The 21,789-nt window shown below is 42.7% G+C and overlaps 1 protein-coding gene across 2 annotated transcripts; it reads right to left on the minus strand.

Moving 5' to 3' along the window:
• Positions 1-255: 255 nt before the first annotated feature.
• Positions 256-17,767, minus strand: LOC139277524 (troponin C, skeletal muscle-like). 2 transcript variants are annotated; one of them, XM_070896081.1, is made up of 6 exons: positions 17,745-17,767; positions 10,711-10,768; positions 4,398-4,541; positions 4,182-4,296; positions 846-982; positions 256-730 (listed from the first exon to the last, which is right to left on the minus strand). In XM_070896081.1, exons 1-6 carry the CDS (start codon positions 17,745-17,747, stop codon positions 699-701), a joined length of 489 nt encoding a protein of 162 aa, XP_070752182.1. In that variant the 5' UTR covers positions 17,748-17,767; the 3' UTR covers positions 256-698. The 2 variants fall into 2 exon arrangements, with proteins under 2 accessions (XP_070752182.1, XP_070752183.1); XM_070896082.1 differs by lacking the exon at positions 17,745-17,767 and adding an exon at positions 15,382-15,469.
• Between the last annotated feature and the right edge of the window lie 4,022 nt (positions 17,768-21,789).

The raw sequence follows: 21,789 nt of genomic DNA on the forward strand, positions 1-21,789 counted from the left end.
CCTATTTCTTTGGATCAACATCTTATCTTCTGTCTTCAAGATTAAAAAGAATTGCACAACAGTTTATTTATAACAAACGTTTGAGTGAACTTCCACAAATGTCGGCATGTGGTTCTACAGTCGGTGAAATACCAAAATAACGAGTGGAGACGTCACTGGAAGGATGCAATTGAACTTTGTCACCTGGAGAAAATAGAGAATAAATATCTGGAGAATTCTAAGCATGTCATGCACCAAATGAAATGCGACAGCAACTTGCTGAAAAAGATTACATTAACTTTATTAGGGAAGTGTTTGGAATATACGGTACTGTGTTCTATGCTGCTGGCAAATACATTAAGAGTTTCATGGATAGAAGGTTGCTCCTTCCTCTGTATGAGTGAACTGTAGCAGCTATGTGAGCAATCTTGATGTATAGCACCAGTCCTGTCTAACAGATTTGGCCTTCTTTGCCGCCATCACATACATTTCAGATGTCTGATCAGTTGGCTACAGAAGGGCACTGAAAACATGGCATGAGATAGCACAATACACGATTCATTAGGTTGTTTAAATGATTTATGTTTGCTGATCTTGGGAGCACGGCCGAGCCATAAGTCAAAAGGAGTAGTGTTTTTTGCATAGGGGGATGGAAGGTGACATTTTAAAGGTTCCTTAAGAAATGAGACAGTAATGGGCTGTTGAGGAATGTTGGTCATTTACTGGACATTTTCCATCATCTTCAACCATTCTGTAAAAGAAAAGAAAATAGGTTTGATTGAAAACGTACTCATTTGACATACCCAACACAAAGCTAAATAACGTCCCAACTGTCATTTTATTCACTTTGTTAGTTGTGTACATACCATCATAGTCGAGTTTGCCGTCATTGTTTTTGTCCCCCTCCTTCATGAGTTCATCAATTTCCTCGTCTGTAACTTGCTCGCCACCAGTCATCAGGATTTCTTTCAGCTCATCACGATCAATGAAACCGTCAGCATTCCTAGAAAGCATGCAAAGAATGAATGTCACCAATTCAGCATTATCTGCCTTAGGAATATAGGAATTGCCAGACGGAAAAAGACCAACGGTCCATCTAGTTTCGCCTTCTACCTTCCTGGTAGTCGCATGATACAATGATAATGGAGCTGCTGGCTAATCGTAGCAATCAATCTCTATCAATTAGTCTACAACAGGCCCAGACACAACGTGAGGAAAATCCCAGTGGTGGAGAACTTTGAGCACCATAGGTCAAAATCACCTATTCCTCCCAAGTATGCTACACTTACCAAGTCGTTTCTCAAATTACTCATGTACTGTATCCCAAAAACGTTATGCCTTCTACTCTGATTGCACATGTAAAGCATATCCTTCATCTTCAACATTGCTATTGCTGTCAGATTAATGAATGTACACCTCCATTTCTAAGCAACAAGTTGGAAGAACTGTTACATCGCTGACCTGTGTTACACAATACTGTTCTGATTATGCTGTATGGCAGAGATGTCCAACCTTCAGCTCTTGGGGCACTTGCATTTTCCAAGCCCTGGAAATCTGGCCCTCAATGGTTATATTTATTATTTGCTGTTTTTCCTGTTTGAATTTTGTCAGCATAGAGATTTTTAAAGAACTGCTTTTGGAACTATTGCCTCATTGGTGCACAAGCCCTAAATTGCTGTACCAAGATATGTTTGTATCAGTAACTTGAGATATATACAAGTTAACAGGAACATAGATTATAACTTTATAAATGGCTCCTGCGGCTCCATGTTGTGCACCTATGTAGCCCATAGAGGCAGAAGCTTGGACATGGTACTAAGATTCTGAGAGGGCTTGACAGTGTAGTGGCTGAGAAGCTGTTTCCACTGGCTGGAGAGTCATGGACTAATGGGCATGGCCTCAGGATAAGGGCTGAGGACTGAGATGGGGAGACATTTCTTCTCTCAGAGGGTTGTGACTCTTTGGAATTCTCTGCTCCAGAGAGCTGAGGATGCTCAATCGTTGAGTCTAGCAAAGGCTGAGATCGATAGATTTTTGGGCTCTAAAGGAATCAGGGATATGGAGATAGTGTGGGAAAGTGAAGTTGAGGTCAAAGATCAGCCATGATCTTATTGAATGGCGGAGCAGGAGCGAAGGGCCATATGGCTGACTTCTGCTCCTGTTTCTTATGTTTCTATGTACTAAGAAACTTTTAAGTGCAATGAGGTTATTATCGGGGCAGGCAGAGGTTGACCGGGCCCATGAGATTTCATGTGACAAGGTGAGCTTTCACCCTTCATACCTTGGTTTGAATATAGCCCAGATTGATGGGACAAAAGTGACCCCCGTCAGCTACTTGTAATGATCCTATGTGAAATGAGTTTTGGAAAACTTACGTCCTCGCCCAGTGAGCACAGGGCCACATCACTAATTGTTAATCTTGTTCAGAGAGGCTACAAGGACTTTGGTGTGGGAAATCTAAAAATCTGTACTGGTAGAGCAGGAATTTTCTAAGATTAGAGCTAAAGCATTATTTTAAGGCAGAACATAGGGAGCTTTATGATACATTTGACCCATACTATTCTAGGCCAAGAGGAGCAGTCGTTATTCGGTGCCCATAATGGAAAATATTGTATTTCACACCACCACCATCTGTCACTTAGATGAGTACAAAAGTTCATCTTTTTATGAAGAGGGAAATTCTTTTTGCTTGTATATTAGCAATTATGCCATAATAAACATTGCAGGGAAAAATAGATAGAGAAAGGCCCATAAATGCATCAAGCCTGTTCCTTCTATAGCCATTTGAGGAAAAGCATTCTGATTTTGTCTCAGACGTTATTATTTGAGTATCTCTTAGAGCGATTCTCCCAATCCCAGTATTGGCAAATAGGACACCAGAGGAAAAGTTTTCAGGCAGCAGGCAGCCAGCTAAAGAGTCGGGGAGCAGAGCGTGACAGTGGGAATGGGAACACTTGGGTTGTTCTTGGTGAAAGGGAGGAAGCAGGACTCAATTGGAGCACCCAAGGATAAAATGTGTGGAAAACAACTTGAATGAAAGATTAATGGAGAATGAAAATATCATGGTGGGCAAAAGTGGGTTGACATTTTTTTCTTCGCAATCACTCATGGTTATTCTCCATAATCTCGCATAGTTATCATCGATAGACAGAAACAGATAGATTATATTAGCATTCAAGTAGCCTAAAGCCTACTCCATCTCATTTTGAAAAGTATTTAAAGAAAGCTCCTCTATCTATGCCTTATTGGGTTAGTGCACTTGAGGTATGCAGTATTATGGCTTAGAGACCAGCTGGTCCTGCACTCAATTCCAAGTCTGTGCTGGGTTTCCTGATTTCAGTACAGATAGAAATTGGTGCACAGCAATTTGCTCCAGGGCACCTAAGCTGGAGTGGGGAGAAATCATCCAGAAACTATCCAGTAGCCCCTGCTTGAAAATGTGCATCCATGAACATTGGGTGAGGACAGGAGCAGGCTTGCCTGTGATGCCCTCCATGGTCTTTCAGCCTGCTGACACTCACCATCCAGGGTCACGGTGACTATTTAGGTGAAGTACCAGAAGGTGCCTGATGCTCATAGTCCACTCGGATAAAGCATTTTCTGGGAGTGGGGGAGGGGGTGGAGTGGGGGTGCAGCTGGTTCTGGTGCCTCTGGAACTGGCAAGAGTTAATGCCTTCAGGAGAGAATGAGAACATTAAAAAGGGAAAGTTTAAAAGAAAAGATTTGCAGAGTTTCGGGTTGGGTAGAGTGTATATATTGTGCTACACGAGGTATCGCAATTGTGTGGGCCAGGCTCGATAGACCAGAGGGACCGTCATTGTTCATATAATAACCTATTTGTGGCTTTGGTTAGCAAAGAATTAAGTTTCATTTTTAAGGTTAATTAAAATAGAACTCTGAAAATTGAGTAGGATACTCCGTTTTAAATTAATGTCAAATTTAGAGCCAAGAACATGTCACAAGCATTGCCTTCATCAAATTAAAAGATGATATCCAAAGCTGCAGACAATAATAGATGTACTTCATTGCTAAAATGGTGTAGTTAAATTAATATAGCGTCAAGTATATATAGTGTTCCACTTATTGTACTGGTCTTTAACTATGTTCTTTCATTCTCTTGTATACATTGTAGAAGCTACTGCCTCAAAATGGAGTTTCTGTATGGCTGTAGTTCTGTCAAGGTAGTAAAAGGTCAAACTTACTGATCAAATACGCGAAAGAATTCTGCCAACTCTTCTTCAGACTTTCCTTTCGCCTCCTCTTTCATCTGGCGCACCATCATCACCAAGAACTCTTCAAAGTCAATGGTACCGCTTCCTGAGATAAGAGGATAGCAAAGTATAAGATCTGTCCATTGTTAACCATCAACATTTGAGAAAAGCCAAATTACAAAGTGTTACTGACAAACACTTTCTTACCATCTTCATCCACTTCCTCAATGATGGCATCCAACTCTTCTCTGGTGGGAGTTTGGCCCAGGATTTTCATCACTTGGCCCAACTCCTTGGTGCTGATGTCACCACCACCATCAGCATCAAACATGTCGAAGGCGGCCTTAAACTCTATGAAAAGAAATATAAGTAATTAATGTTATGTTATTTTTTTGAAGAGAAGTGAGAGCATTTGGTGGGTCAATGCGTGCACATCCTTATATAACAGTTCACATATAGTTTAAATATGGACAGTGCTAGTCCGGTGTTACATAGGAGTCGAAATTCCTTATCGCCCCGATTGGGGGTGGTAACGTCTCCGGGGCCGGACATTGTGTAGAAGTCCCGCGCAGGAAGCAAAATTCCAGTTATCGCCCCTCACAGGAAGTGGAGTGCAATGTCATGTGCTCCACCTCCTTTCGGGGTGGGATTGGATGCACTACGCAGGCGCATCGTGGATCACTGAAGTATTTCAACGCCCCTCTCCATCCCTTAAAGGGGAGGGACACTGCGACCTCTGCAGGCTCTTTGATGGCCTCCACTGGGTCACCAGGCCGAAGGGGTGCCGTAGCCACTGCCCAGCACTGAAATGGAATGCCGGGCTACACAACCGCAGCCCAGACCCCACGGCAAAATTGAGCAGCAGCCTGCACGGTAAGAGGTGAAAAAAAATGCACACGCACGGTATAGCGCATCTCCCTTTTAACTTTTACCCCACTTTGAGTGACCGGCCTGGTTTGCAACCTGTGAGCTTGGCGCGGTTTTGCCCATGGTGGCCTCATGCAGCACTGGCCAATTTCCAACACGGAGTGGAATGGGGCCTCCGCAATGCAAAAAGGGGTCGCCACACATGCCGGAGGAGCAGCGGTCAGGGTGCTACCATTGGGGGCACTCCACTCCTGGATTTGTGCCTTCACTAACTATCAAGCAATTCTGGAGGTGCTAATGGGAGGTGCATAACAGGGGAATTTCAGCCCCATAGTATTTACAGCACAGAAACAGGCCATTCGGCCCAACAGGTCCATGTCGGTCTTTATGCTCCATACGGGGTGTTACTGAGGATTCTTGCCATCTGAGATTTTACTATCCTGTGGGTAAACAAGATGTCAATCATAGTGTAGTAGGCTGCATTATTCTGCAATATTTAGGGAAGAAGTGGATTACTGCCAATGGGAGATTGCCAAGTTGTGCATCACCTTGAAATGTTTACTGATTAACCAGCAATTATGCAATCCAAAGTAACTCATTTGCTATACTGACGTAAGTAACAGATTTTTTTCTATTTTCTCCTCCTCGCCCCCCTACCCCCCACCCCCCCCCCCTTTCCCCTCTCCCACTAACTTTCCTGAATATTTTGATTTCTGCTAAGGGACCCTCCAGTACCTTACCCAAATGGCCATTCTTCACACTTGAGCCTACAATGAGTGTTGGCCATTACAGCAAGTGTGATCCCTTACTCATCTGACATTCCCATTGGAGAACTTCCAGCAGGGGTCACTGGATAGCGAGCAAGAGAAAGAAGTGCGGCTGATTTTCTATAAAAGCAAAATACTGCAGATGCTGGAATCTGAAATAAAAACAGAGAATGCTGGAAATCTCAGCGGGTCAGGCAGCATCTGTGGAGAGAAAAACAAAATTAATGTTTCAGGTTGATGTTCCTTCATCAGAACTGCCCTGATTTTCTTCTCTTTAGCCCACGAGCGTCGTTCATTAATTTTATTACCCCTACTGTAGCTCCAGCAGATATCACCTAACTCCACATCAACTCAAACCCTGGACCTTCTGATTTATATGAAGACACTTTTGACCTTGATGCCTACTGAGAAGAAAGGTTAATTTTTTCTATTATTTTATGTAAATTGGCTGCCACATTAATTGCCTACATTACAACACTGATTGCACTTCAAAAGTACTTCATTGCTGTAAAGTATTCTGGCACGTCCTGAGGTCATGAAAGGTACTGTATTTTACAAGATTAGAACGTGCGCAAAATATTATATTACCTGGTTATCTAATTCAAAGTACCAAACTATCTCAGTATATTTATGTTTAATATAGTTTGAGAAATGATTATTATATTAAATTGTTCTCTTTATTTCTGGTGTGTTACATTGTTCACATATACATATCTGATACAGGCCTCCATGTGGCATCTGAGACACCCCATTTAATATTCTGACCAGATCTTGGATTCATATAATAATTCTGCCAAACCCAACATTTATTTAAAATACCCATCCAAACACAACCAGGACATCACATTGCCTAAAACCTAACCAGACTTTGCCGTGAGACCTGAAACAATTATAAGCTCTACAGAATCCAAACCACAGGATCATCTCCTAAATGTCACCTTTTAGAAATAACTGTCTCCTTACTCCTGTAACCAGCTTCCACCCCTGTGCAGGGCTACTCTATCTACAGTACTTCTCTTAGCTATTCCAATGGATCAGTTGAAGAAATACCATTATATACAATAATTGTTTTTATTCTTCCAGATTTTTTTTAGATTCTCAATCTCAAAGAGGATAAAAACCCTGGTCCGGAAGAATTGCATCCACGCATTTTAAAAGAATCTGGGAAAGAGATAGCAGAGGCATTACTACACATATTTAATAATTCGTTAGAAAAATGTGTAGTGCCAGAGGATTGGTGGATAGCTAATGTACTCCCTGTATTTAAGATGGGGGATAGAACATGTCCAGGAAATAATAGACCAGGTGGTAGGAAAAATAATGGAATCCCTACTAAAGGAGAAACTAGAAGAACATCTAGAAACAAAAAATATAATGAATAGTCAGCATGGATTTCAATGTTTTGCTTGACCAACCTCATTGAATTTTTTGAAAAGTTAACAGAGAGTAGACAATGGTAATGCAGTAGTTGTAATTTATCTAGATTTTCTAAAGGCCTTCGATAAGGTACCCCATAATCGACTGATGATCAAGGTCAGAAAATGCGGAGTCAGGGGACAAGTAGCAGAATGGATAGCTAGTTGGCTTCAAGACAGAAAGCAGAGTAGGGATAAAGTGTGGCTATTCACAGTGGCAGAAGGTGGGTAGTGGTGTTCCACAAGGATCAGTGCTGAGACCATTGTTGTTCTCAATTTATATTAATGATTTAGATTTTGGAATCAAAAACACAATTTCTAAATTTATGGATGACACCAATACCGAGGATGATTGCAACAAATTACAGGAGGACATTAATAAACTGGCAGAATGGGCTTATAATTGGCAAATGAAATTCAACACAGGTAAATGTGAGGTATTACATTTTGGTAGGAAGAATAGGGAGGTCACTTATTACTTGGAGGGTGAGAGTCTAGGTGGAGTAGAGGAACAAAGGGATCTCGGAGTACAAATACACAAATCGCTAAAAGTTGCGACACAGGTTAGCAAGGCCATAAAAAAAGAAAACCAAGCACTAGGGTTTATTTCGAAGGGTATAGAATTGAAAAGTAGGGAAGTTATGCTAAATCTGTATTGAACCTTGGTTAGACCACATTTAGAGTACTGCGTACAGTTCTGGTCGCCATATTTCCTATTTCTTATGTCCTTATAAGGGGTTATGGGGAGCAGGTAGGGAAGTGGAGCTGAATTCATGATCAGGTCAGCCATGATCTTATTGAATGGCGGAGCAGGCTCGAGGGGCCGTATGGCCAACTCCTGTTCCTATTTCTTATTATAAAAAGGATATAGAGGCACCGGTGAAGGTGCAGAGAAGATTTACAAGGTGATACCAGAAATGCGAGGGTACACATGTCAGGAAAGGATGAACAGGGTCTCTTTTCCCTTGAAAAAAGGCTGAGGGGTGATCTAATAGAGATCTTGAAAATTATGAAAGGTTTTGATAGAGTGGATACAGAGAGAATGTTTCCACTTGTGAGGAAGAGCATAACTAGATGCCATCAATATAAGATAGTCACCAAGAAATCCAATGGGGAATTCAGAAGAAAATATTTTATCCAAAGAGTGGTGAGAATGTGGAACTTGCTTTAAGAGGAGGCTAGACATTCATATGAGGAAGAGGGCAATAGAGGATTATGCTGATAGATTTAGAATGAGGTAAAATTGGAGGAGGCTCAAACGGACCATAAACACCGGTGTGAACTAGTTGGGCCAAATGGCCTGTTTCTGTGTCGTATATCCTATGTAATCCTATGTAGTTCTTTTGGCTCATATTGTGCAACAGTCAAAGTAACCACTGGCGCCAAATTCTGCGTGCAAACTAAACAGGAAGGTTTACACTGAAAAAGACTGTATTTATATGATGCCTTTCACAACTTCAGGAAATCCCAAAATGCTTTACAGCCAATTAAGCACTTTTAAAGTGTAGCCATTGTTGTAATGTAGGAAATGGAGTAGTCAGTTTGCACACAGAAAAGTCCCACAAACAAATGAGATAATGGCTGGACAATCTGATTTAGAGATGTTAGTAGAGGCCAGGACTCTGGGGAGAACACCCCTGCTCTTTTTTTAAATTCGTTCCAGGATGTGGGCATTGCGGGCAATGCTAACATTTATTTCCCACCTCTAATTGCCCTTGAGAAGGTGCAGTCCTTGTGGTGAAGGTACTCCCACAGTGCTGTTAGTAAGGGAGTTACAGAATTTTGACCCAGCGACGATGAAGGAACGGTGATATATTTCAAAGTCAGGATGGTATGTAACTTGGAGGGGAACTTGCAAGTGATGGTGTTCCCACGTGCCAGTTGCCCTTGTCCTTCTAGGTGGTAAAAATCCCAGGTTTTGCAAGTTGCTGCAGTGCTAGATGGTACACACTGCAGCCACGTGCAACTAGTGGTGGAGGGAATGAATGTTGAAGGTGGTGGATGGGGTGCCAATCAAGCGGGCTGCTTTGTCCTGGATGGTGTTGAGCTTCTTGTGTTGTCGGAGCTGCACTCACCCAGGCAAGTGGAGTGTATTCCATCACACTCCTGACTTGTGCCTTGTAGGTGGTGGAAAGGCTTTGGGGAGTCAGGAGGTGAGACACTCATTGCAGAATACCCAGCCTTTGACCTGCTCTGGTTGCTACAGTATTTATGTGGCTGGTTCAGTTAAGTTTGATAAAGCCCAGGATGTTGATGGTGGGGGATTCGGCGATGGTAATACCATTGATAATCAAGGAGCGGTGGTTAGACTCTCGCTTGTTGGAGATGGTCATTGCCTGGCACTTGTGTGGCACGAATGTTACGTGCCACATATCAACCCAAGCCTGAATGTCATCCAGATCTTGTTGCATGCGAGTATGGACTGCTTCATTTTCTGAGGTGTTGCGAATGGAACCGAACACTGTGCAATCATCAGCGAACATCCCCACTTCTGACCTTATGATGGAGGGAAGGTCATTGATGAAACAGCTGAAGATGGTTGGGCCTGGGACACTGCCCTGAGGAATTCCTGCAGTGATGTCCTGGGACTGAAGTGATTGACCTCCAAAAACCACAACCATCTTCCTTTGTGCTAGGTATGACTCCAGCCAGTGGAGAATTTCCCCCCTTATTCCCATTGACTTTAATTTTACTTGGGCTCCTTGATGCCACACTCAGTCAAATGCTGCATAGATGTCAAGGGCAGTCACTCTCACCTCATCTCTGTAATTCAGCTCTTTTGTCCATGTTTGGACGAAGACTGTAACGTGGTCTGGAGCCGAGGGGTCCTGAGCATTGGTGATCAGTTTATTGGTTAGTAAATACCGCTTGATACACTGTCGATGACACTTTCCATCACTTTGCTGATGATTGAGAGCAGACTGATGGAGTGGTAATTGACAAGATTGGATGTGTCCTGCTTTTTGTGGATAGGACATACCTGGGCAACTTTCCACATTGTCAAGTAGATGCCAGTGTTGTAGCTGTGCTGGAACAGTTTGGCTAGAAGCGTGTCTATTTCTGGAGCACAAGTCTTTTGCAGGACAACCGGAACAGCCCATAACCGTTGGTGTATCCAGTACCCTCAGCCGTTTGAATAGTGTCATGGGATCTTTTACTAACGTATCATCCGAAAAACGCACCTCTGACAGTGCAGCGTTCCCTCAGCACTGCACTGGAGTGTCAGCCTGGATTATGTGCTCAAATTCCTGGAGTGATACTTAAACCTTGTAACTCGGCTGAGAGTGCGATAACTGAGCCACAGCTGACACAGCCAGAACAATGGGGATATCAGGTTCGTGCGTTAAATCCAACAAGTCTGATGTCCTGAAACATGCAATATGATAATCAACGTATTTCTGAAAATGCTATCTGTACCTTTACCCTCGACTTACTATATGTAATATGCTATAATTATATTCTTCCACTCACCAGCGATCATTTCCTCGCTGAGGTAAGACCTCGCGTCTGCTTGTTGTTCTGTCATTGGCTGAAAGAGAAGAAAACTGGTTCAGTGACGTGGCCTACAGAGAGGTAGTTTGAGGTGCACACGCAATATGATTCAAACTATTCTCATCTGGGAATAAACAGAAATCAAAAACCACAATCGCAGTATCCCAGCTCAGTTGTTTACTGAAACCACCTCGTAGTTTCAGAAGGGTTGCAGCGACCAGCGGGACAAAGGGACATGATCCAATGACCATTTAAACATCGATGCTGACTTTATACTGCACCTTCTGACCTACATCCGAAATATTCACCTGTTTTTTTGCTCTTTTCAGATGCAAAGAGACCTGCTGTGTCGTTCTAGCTAGCTCTTTTTTTTCCAGATTTCCAGCATTGACGGAACATAGGAAGAGGAAGAGGCCATTCAACCCCTCGAACCTGTTCTGATATTCAATGAGATCACGGCTGATCTGTATCTTAACTCCATACGGGTTTCCTCTTTATCCAAGCAGCAATTTGTGCGTGTGTTTGCGCAGCCCCTGTCCACACTTCTACGAGTGGGTATTTCCCACAGAGCCATTAAATGCTAATGGATAACTTTTCGATAAAGACGGGATAATGTCACGATGAATGAAGTGGAATGCGTTTCATCTCTTATTATATTTATGTAGGCAATGCTAACCAAGCTCAGCTCCCCGGGAGCATATTTAAACCCTTACAACATTCAACAGCCTCTCCTATCCAATTTCTTCATGATGGGAGAACGATCTTGTCAAACATTCTGTCTCCAACTACATCTCCAATCTCTTTCCATGTTATATTTTCTGTATTTTGAACCCTTCCAAAACCACAGGATCACTCGGGCCAAATGTGTTGCCGGGCTGTGATCAGATAAATTTGGAGTTTTCGGTACCACACGAGGCAATGCACACTCCCATCGCGGTATCATTGGATGTTTGCATACTAGATATTCTTTAAATGACAGCATTAGCCTTAATATCATTTTGTCAGATCTGATGTGGCACTCTCTTTATCAAGTCTTTCAAAATACTTTGTAAAATTTAACTTTTTTATCTGAAGAAATCCCTATTCAATTGATTTTTTTAAATTAAATTAGTTAAATTATTGATATTGGAATAATATTTGGAATAATAAGATTCTGAAAGGGCTTGACAGGGCAGAGAGAATGTTCCCCCTCGTGGGGGAATCTAGAACTAGGGGGCATAGTTTCAGAATAAGGGGTCACCCATTTAAAATGGAAATGAGGAGGAATTTCTTCTCTCAGAGGGTCATGAATCTTTGGAATTCTCTATCCCAGAGAGCTGAGGAGGTTGAGTCATTGAATGTATTTGAGATAGACAGATTTTTGAATGATAAGAGAGTCAAGGGTTATGGAGGGCGGGCAAGGAAGTGGAGTTGAGGCCAGGATCAGATCCGCTATAATCTTATCGAATGGCAGCAGGCTCAATGGGGCCAGATGGATTATTGCTGCTCCTATTTCCTATGTTCTTATATTGTAATGCCTAACAAAGGAATACTGTCTTCAATAAAAGAGCTGAAAGCAAATCAAATGGAAACTATCAATGTTGGGCCTTGAGGCACTTAAAGTTATGTCTGTTTATTTTTTTTGCCAGCAATTATACGCCGAGCAAAATAATAATAATGAAGATTATGTCTATATTGTAATATGAGAAATATCTCAAGGTACTAACACGTTTAAAATATGAATAAAACGATACCAATACTCATTGCTCGCCCCAGATCGAAAAACAACAAACGATGACTTCTGGATCCAAGTCCATACATGGATATGAAAAACATCACCAACGTCTGGCTGACAAAGCATAACACAACAGGTACAGTAACAAAATGTATAAATAACCTAGTAGAGTTGCTTCTGTTTAAGAATGCGATTATAGACGGTGTTTTTCCCCATCAAGGTGATGTGATTTTGTAGTGCTACCAAAGTAAACGTGTAACTCGGGTCAGATCAGGCAGTCTAACTCCTGAGCGCATTGAACCAGAAGTAGTGACCCCCTCCCCCCGCCCCCACACACCCCACCAACCCTCCTCCGGTATGGGGTTTATCCCCGTTTCCAGTGCAGAGGCAGTGGTATCACCCCACCGGGTCGGAGTTCTGGACGTCGTATGATGTTCTTGGGGCATTTTGCAGTCCCCCACCCCCCCCCCCCCACTGTTTTATTTTGAAAAGCAATTTCTTACTTTCTCCGAAAATTCAAATAGATTTCTAACCTCCTTCGCGTGACCTGCACAGGCCAAGATATGCGTGAATGCACCATGGTGCCAATGACCATGACATGCATGCGATCTAGGGCACAGGAACAGCTTTCCTATTGCCAAGCAAGTGCAATAAGAGCTGAGTAGCAGTAATAACCCTGGTCCGCCAGACCACTGCCCCACTCTCAGCCCAGTATGTGCTGGATAACTGCAGCCAAAGAACTACCTTTCTATAAATGGCTATTCTAAGGGCACAATCTTAAAATGTTGCTACTAAATTTAGCCCAGATCATTGCGATACGTCTTGTAACCTTTTAAAGAGCCTCTCGTCCACCCTTCTTGCTCCTTCAGGCACTCTCAAGCTACAGACAGCTGCTGCCTCTTTCATTATGTTTGGCATAATTCCAATACAAAATCAGTAGCATGACATGGGGGTTCCAATCCTTCATGTCAAATACCCAACCAAAAAAAGATAAATAAAGATAATGCAATTGTTTGACTGGCACTTTAAGTTATGCCAGCTCCATCAATTAGAATTTTTAAAAAATAATAATTTGCGGGATGTGAACCTCACTAGCAATGCCACCATTTATTGCCCATCCCCAGTTGCCCTTGAGAAGGTGCTGTCCGTGGGCTGAAGATACGCCCGCAGTGCTGTTAGGTAGGAGTTCCAGGATTTTGACCCAGCGACAATGAAGGAGCAGCAATATGTGTCTAAATCAAATGGTGTGTGACTTGGAGTTGATGGTACTCCCATGCTGCCACCCTTGTCCTTCTAGTTGATAGAAGTCGCGGGTTTGGGAGGTGCTATGGAAGAAGCCTTGGCGAGTTGCAGTGCATCCTGTAGATAGCGCACACGGTGGGCTGATTGTGGAGGGAGTGGATGTTTAAGGTGGTGAATGGGCTGCCAAACAAGCGCGATGCTTTGGCTTTGACCTGATGGTGCCCATCCAGATAAGTGGAGAATATTCCATCACAGTCCTGACTTGTGCCTTCTAAGTGGGGGAGAGGCTTTGAGGAGTTAGAAAGTGAGCCACTCATGGCAGAATACCCAGCCTCTGACCCGCTCTAGCAGCCTCGGCATTTCCAGTCATTGCTGGTCCCTAGGATGTTGACTCGTTCAAGTAGAATGACGCCATCCATTACTGGTATGGAACTGATCCCTTGCTATCGCCTTCTAACACAGTTGCTTGGGTGTGAGAGGCCACTGGAAAAAAAATCGCGCTCCCCCAAAGTTCTGCTTCCTTCCAAGACTTGGAATACTCTTCCCCCAACATTTTAAATGGCATCGGCCTGTAAAGATATTGCCCAACTGGTACGACATGAAGCCACTGAATCTCTAGTTTATGCCGAGAGGTCCTCACAAAGAGGCAAAAGGCCTACCATATTTATCAGAACAGAGAAGTGCAAGTGCGCAAAATGACTATTTAGCAACAGACTAAAAGGCAGTGAATGCACTGCATAATCCGAAATGAAGTTATTAACAGAGAAATTAGAAAGTGTATAATCGGAATATAGGAACATTAGGTACAGGGGTGGGCCAATCACCCCGAGCCTGCTCCGCCATTCAATTAGATCATGGCTGATCTGTTCCTCAACTCCTGTTACCCCTTATAGCTCCATATCCCTAACACAAATCTAACAAGCTCAGTCTTGAAAGCTATAAACAAATACATTAGTAACAGAGTATTAGCGAGGCGAATGAATTATACAATCCGAAGAAATAAATTCGTCGCAGAATATTAGGGAAGTAAATAAATTAATAATCCGAACACAGAAATTAATAACAGACTAGGGAAGCGAATGAATAATATAATCAGACTTTGTCGGGACACACGCTGTTTGAATACAAAATGACATCTTCATATTGCCATCTAATGTTTAGAAGTAAATTCTAAATATATATAAAACTAAAAAATATTCGCTTCTTTGAAAGTGACTTTTCAAGTTGGTAATCTAATTGAAATAAGCGTGACAGTTTCTGTTTAAAAGCCAAGATATTGTTGGACTGATTGACAGCTTTGGATCGCGCAAGTCGGCACTGAAACCCAATGCTTCTCGCTGGGTAGATACCCCTACTTCTGTAACACACACTTTGCACCAGTTAACCACAACCATGTAAACTACTGAGGGTTCGGTACATAAATCCCAATAGACATTACAAAGCTTGCCACTCCTTGGGGGCCGCTTTTAAATAGTCAAAATATGTCGGGGAGATGCTATTACCTATCTATCTATTGCAGGACATTGCTCGCTGTATAGTGAAGTGCATTGGAAACAACCCCAAAGGCAGAAATCTAAGTGCATATTCCATCCATATGATATTGCAATAAAGTGCCCAAGCCGTGTTGTTCCCATCCTCGTTAGGCTGATTTCGATGTAAATGAGTTGAAACAAACGTACACGATATTTTCTTACCTCGGCTTTTATGTTTCACAACCTCTACTTCTGACTTCGACAGCAGCGACAGTATAAATGTGCCTTGGTCTGTAAATTTACCTTGGTAATCCAGCCGACGTCGGCTTTCTCCAGCAGCAAATCAGATCGTGGTAAGAAGAAAAAAAATATTCTGCTGATTGTGCAAACTTTTGCAGGAAGCAAAGTGGTGCAACGTAAAACATCCGGATCACGCCACGTTAATCCAGGGGCGGGTATCCATTCGGGGGCAATTTTAACCTGTCTCGCCTGTCGATAAACTGACCAGATCAGGTGCAGCGCTGATTTTACACACCGCCCGATTTTACTACCGCTTGCAATCAGTGGGCGAGCAATATTAGGCGGGGTGTAAAACCGGCGTCTCTCCCGATCGCACGGGTTTCCAGCCGGGAGTTAGGTTAAAATTACCGCAGCGTATCGCATTAACAAAACCACGTCGTTTCATTGGTCCATCGGCCTTTATTGATCACATTGTTCGTGACTGGCAGATGCTAAATATTTGAAATTAACCAACTGTTGCATGTGAAATGCAAATCGTCGGGGGTGCATAGCTGTCATGTAATATTTTAAGTCGGAATATTACCAGAGAGTAGTTCAAATGAAAATATTAAATAATACTTATGTGTTGTGTGAACGACTGCCCGGCGTTAGTTTAAATTGAACTGTTTAATTTTTTATAGCATTGAGGAAAATAGGTTGAATTCTGATTGATTCCGTATCTGAAGATTCACTGGGTGGCAGCAGATATCACAGCAGGGCGGTCTTATGATGGAAGAGAAGATCAGATATTTTTAACTGGAAGAATGAGTCCTTTCCAAATAGGGGGAATCAGGCTGGCACACAGGCTCCTTCGCCAGAGGTTTAAATTAGTCGGGAGGGAGCCGAAAGTTTGAAGTAATCAGCAAAGTTGGGATACACGTGGTCTGCCGAAAGCTTGGCTCTGCTCACTGGATATACTTTCACTCTGGGAGTGATTTCAATATCTGACTAAATCCGTCTTCATTAAACACAATCAGCCCAGCTCCCAGGCGCTAATCCCTTGCAGTCAGCAATACAAATGATCATTTCAGCGCGCATCCATTTCTCTCTCCCATCAAATAAAAGCGATTGTCAATATTTTTGGTGAGTGTTTTACACGCAGGTTTAAATCTCAACTCGGCGCCAATTATTCGGAGTTATTTCGTTTGAGAGCGCCGCGTAAAGTTAATCCAGGTAAAGTTAATCCAGATACTGCACTTGTACCGTGTAAGTATCTATATGTGTAAAAATGTGTTCACAATGGAACCTTGTTCCGGGTCTTGCTTTTTCTGCCAACATTTCCAAAATCTGCCAGCCCATTAAAGGATGAGAAGGCGGAAAACCCGAAGCTCCCAGATGAACGACTCCCTTAATCCAGAAACTTTAGCCATAGGAATGTGCCTCGTAAGTGAAGGCGCCCTTCGTTTCACTCTATTTATAACGCGAATCTTCGACTTTTTATTTGCTTTGCTCGCTCTTGCACATGAAATGGGTCGACGAGAGCTCTTGCAGAACCGTACTCACAATTCACGGGGAAATGCACATCAAAAACGAGGAGAAACCTCTTGCTATCTAAAATCTCTTTTTGTTGTTTTCATTGGGTGTTGCAGTTGGGGCAGTTGGAAGCTGCAACCTTGATTTTTCGTAGCTGTACTAATCTGGAGACTTTTTTTTGTTTTCCTCGTATCACCTGGCGTTTCCGCCTGTAGCTATCATACATTTAAATAAATGTCGCTTTTAATACCAGATGGCTACACCTTTTCAATTTATTTTTTCTTATTATGCATTTTTTAATTGAAATGCACATTGTGCAAATGTTCCTTTTGCAAGCACCCTACATATCTCCAATTTCAAAGTATTGTTTTCAGCACAAAAAAAGCGCAACAAATTCCAGACGACTTCGTTGAAAATCGACCGTCGCCTTTCTGCTTTGTCCCATCTGGTGGTTCCACGGAACCTGGCTGCAGGTAATAGGGGTGTATTGGTGTTGTGGTAAGGGCCGGAGCCGCACATCCCTTTCCGTTTGCTTGCTTAATTTGATTGTCTAATAATTTAATGTAACACTAATTCTTTCTTCTTGATCATCTTCCATTTTAAAACAGCAGCTGAACTTTCAGCGCGATACTTTAAAAAATCATACTTGGTCGCTTCGAACTGTGCAGTGTCAAGCAGCGTTCACTGATTTTTTATATATATATATATACATTACTGTATCTTATTTTATAGGCTACAGGAGCGATTTCATACAAAATGCCTGAGTTCAGCAAGGTGCTGAAATTAATGAAACAACACATTGGAAACATGAATTTAATAATGTGTTTGCTTACCATTGTCCTGGCTTATTAGGGCGGTACAGAAATTCAGGTTAAATTGAAACGCCTCTCCTCCACAACTCATACTAGAAAGCTAGTCTTTATTGTGCTCCGCTTTTAACCTGCCCTCTTTCTTTAATTAGCCGAATATCCAGTGAGATTTCAGCATCAGTGACCTTGTTTGTAGAAAAGCCAATAGTGAGATTGCGAGCTGGGCACGTGTCCTTCTTTTACAACCAAATGAGGGAGGTCTCTGACCGAAAAAAATCTATATAAAGTGCCCGATTCAGGTCAAATACCAAGATCCAGCTTGTGCAGTAACTATCTGGTCATTTAACCAAAAAAAATGTTTTATGCTATTGACTGTTTTCTTCTCAAAGCTGTGTACACCACTCTTCGCATCACAAGTTGGCTCAGTATATACTCGGTCATGGTACCAAGATGCACAGACAGAAGGGTCAGAACCGAAGCGTTATCTTGTCCTGTCTAGACTCATCCTTAGGCCCTATTGTAGAGAGAGCTTTCTTTTCAAACACTCGAATTTTTAACCCGAATAAATCACCAAACATCTCAACGGTAGGTTTTTTTTGGAACAAGCGTTCAAAACTGGAGATTAAATCAGAGCGAGAAAAAAAGATTATCCTAAACGCTGGAAATCTGACATAAAATCTTGGAAGTAGCAGGACAAGATAATGCTTCGGTTCTGACCCTTTTTCCCAACAACTATAAGAAATAGCGAATTGTAATTTTCTCTAGAGAACATTGTGGGTTTATTATTTAATTTCCAATTCCTAATACAGCATCCAAAATCATTCAGTTATGCGGTAGTGTATAGTAGGGTTTGTGAATTAAAAACCTGGGCTTTTATAAAGAACTCGAGTTATTATACAATTGCTTAACAGATTACACCGTCAACTGCAGAATGGATCAACTAGCTATCAATTGCAAACTGTACTGGATTCTTCCACAGCAGACAATGAAGCGATGCTATTGGATTCAGGGTGAGCGGGATTATTGTAGAACAAACAGTTCAATCGTATGAAAAGGCTTCCTTGAGGCTACAAAGAAACATTAAAGGGTTAAGAAGAGACAATCATTTACTGTACTTCTCTCAACTTCAGAAAGGAGGGAAATCATTGTTTTAACAAGATAGCACCGAATCACCCAAGCGTCGGGGGCCGCACCCTCCATCTAAATGGTAAAAATGTTCATTGTATTTGTATTTTTGAAGTGCTTGATTTTTTTTGAGTACGGAACCAAAGTCTTTAGCTTTCCTCATATCGCATCATCTTTTTCCCAAGTACCATTTACAAAACATAATTATCTAAATTTCAATATGAGAATAACTATGGACAATTGCATCAAAATCTCAAACCAAGGATTAAAATAGCATTGCACGTTTGCTTTGGTTTTGATGCAGAGTTAACACCGCAGTCCCCAAAACAGTTGCACAGGACAATAGAGAACATCAAAGTGTTCAGCAGTTCCGTGAGTGTAAAATATCTGGTACACCCGCAAAGCTCCTTGATAAAGTGCAACATCCGCACCAGCACCTGGGAATGCCTGGCCCAAGACCGCCCTAAGTGGAGGAAGAGCATCAGGGAGGGCGCTGAGTACCTTGGATCTGGTCGCAGAGAGCGTGCAGAAACCAAACGCAGATAGCGGAAGGAGCGTGCGGAAAAGCAGACTACCCACCCACCCTTTCCTTCGGCCACTGTGTCCCACCTGTGACAGAGACTGTAATTCCCATATTGGACTGTTCAGTCGCCTGAGAACTCACTTTTAGAGTGGAAGCAAGTCTTCCTCGATTTCGAGGGACTGCCTATGACGAACTTAATGGGCATTAACAAGACAATGGGTTCAACATTTCAATCGTTTATTTCATATCTTTCAGCAATTCAAGTAACTATGGATGTCTTTGCTTTAATTAATAGTTTAATTTTTAAAAATCAGAAGAAATATCAGATAATTATGTAATTTGCACATTCTTTTCATTTGACATTTATCAGTCGGTAAGAAGATATCAGTAAGAATTTGTCCGTGACGGGTATATGTGTATGTGTCTGTTACGGGTGTACCTGTAATTGTATCTGACAGGTACACCTGTTTTTTTAATGTGATGGGTACACCTGTATTTTTCTGTGATGAGTATGCCTATAATTGTCTGTGGTAGTTATACCTGTCTTTGCTATGAGTATGCCTGTATTTGTCTATTACAGGTATACTTGTATTTGTCCATGACGGATATACCTGTGTTTGTCTGTGAGGAGTATACCTGTGTTTATCTGTGAGGGGTGTACCTGTGTCTGAGGGGTGTACTTGTGTCTGTTGGGGTGTACGTATGTCTGTGAGGGGTGTACCTGTGTTTGTTGGGGTGTACGTGTGGCTGTGAGTGGTATACCTGTGTTTATCTGTAAGGGGTATACCTGTCTTTGACTGGGAGGTGTATACGCATGTTTGTCTGTGAGGGATGTACCTGTGTCTGTTCGGGTGTACATGTGTCTGTGAGGGGTATACCTATATTTGTATGTTTGGGGTACACCTGTATTTGTCTGTGATGGGGTATACATGTGTTTGCCTGTGACATGTGTACTTGTATTTGTCTTTGAGGGGTCTACCTGTGATTGTCTGTGAGGGGTATACCTTTGTTTGTGAGGGATGTACCTGTGTCTGTGAGGAGTGTGCCTGTGTTTGTCTGTGAGGGATAAACCTGTGTTTTTCAGTGAGGGGTGTACCAGTGTTTGTCTGTGAGGTGTATACCTGTATTTGTCTGTGATGTGTGTACCTGTACTTGTCTGTTTGGGGTATAGCTGTATTTGTCTGTGAGTGGTGTACCTATGTCTGTGAGGGGTGTACCTGTATTTGTCTGTGAGGGTTGTACCTGTGTCTGTGAGGGATGTACCTGTGTCTGTGAGGAGTATACCTGTATTTGTCTGTGAGAGGTGTACCCGTGTCTGTAAGGGGTGTACCTGTATTTGTCTGAGAGGAGTATATCTATGTCTGTGAGGGGTGTATCTATGTCTGTGAGGGGCGTACCTGTATTTGTCTGTGAGTGGTGTACCTGTATTTATCTGTGAGGTGTGTAGCTGTGTCTGTGAGGGGTGTACCTATGTCTGTGAGGAGTGTATCTATGTCTGAGGGCTATAGCTGTAAATGTCTGTGAGGGGTGTACCTGTGTCTGTGAGAGGTGTACCTGTGTCTGTGAGAGGTGTACCTGTTTCTGTGAGTGGTGTACCTGTATTTGTCTGTGAGGGGTGTACCTGTGTCTGTGAGGGGTGTACCTGTATTTGTCTGTGAGGGGTGTACCTGTGTCTGTAAGGGGTGTACATGTGTCTGTGAGGAGTGTATCTATGTCTTAGGGCTGTACCTGTATTTGTCTGTGAGGGGTGTACCGTGTCTGAGAGGAGTGTACCTGTGTCTGTGAGGGGTGTATATGTGTCTGTGAGGGGTGTACCTGTATTTGTCTGTGAGGGGTGTACCTGTGTCTGTGAGTAGTGTATCTATGTCTTAGGGCTGTACCTGTATTTGTCTGTGAGGGGTGTACCCGTGTCTGAGAGGAGTGTACCTGTGTCTGTGAGGGGTGTATATGTGTCTGTGAGGGGTGTACCTGTATTTGTCTGTGAGGGGTGTACCTGTGTCTGTGAGGGGTGTACCTGTGTCTGTGAGGGGTGTATCTCTGTCCGTGAGGGGTGTACCTGTGTCTGTGAGGGGTGTACCTGTATTTGCCTGTGAAGGGTGTACCATGTCTGTGAGGGGTGTACCTGTGTCTGTGAGGAGCGTATCTATGTCTGAGGGCTGCACCTGTATTTGTCTGTGAGGGGTGTACCTGTGTCTGAGAGGAGTGTACCTGTGTCTGTGAGAGGTGTATCTGTATCTGTGAGGAGTATACCTGCATTTGTCTGTGAGGGGTGTACCTGTGTCTGTGAGGAGTGTATCTATGTCTGAGGGCTATAGCTGTAAATGTCTGTGATGGGTATACTTGTGTCTGTGAGAGGTGTCTGTGAGGGGTGAACCTGTGTCTGTGAGGAGTGTATCTATGTCTTAGGGCTGTACCTGTATT

This window comes from Pristiophorus japonicus, chromosome 12, assembly GCF_044704955.1.
Source record: "Pristiophorus japonicus isolate sPriJap1 chromosome 12, sPriJap1.hap1, whole genome shotgun sequence".
In the NCBI taxonomy this organism is placed as follows: Eukaryota; Metazoa; Chordata; class Chondrichthyes; family Pristiophoridae; genus Pristiophorus; species Pristiophorus japonicus.

Coding starts and splice junctions, on each gene's coding strand:
- LOC139277524 (XM_070896081.1), bottom strand. Junction 4,542..10,710: donor CAGCGAGGAAATGATCGCTG/GTGAGTGGAAGA, acceptor TTCTTTTCATAG/AGTTTAAGGCCGCCTTCGAC. Junction 4,297..4,397: donor TGAGGAAGTGGATGAAGATG/GTAAGAAAGTGT, acceptor CTCTTATCTCAG/GAAGCGGTACCATTGACTTT.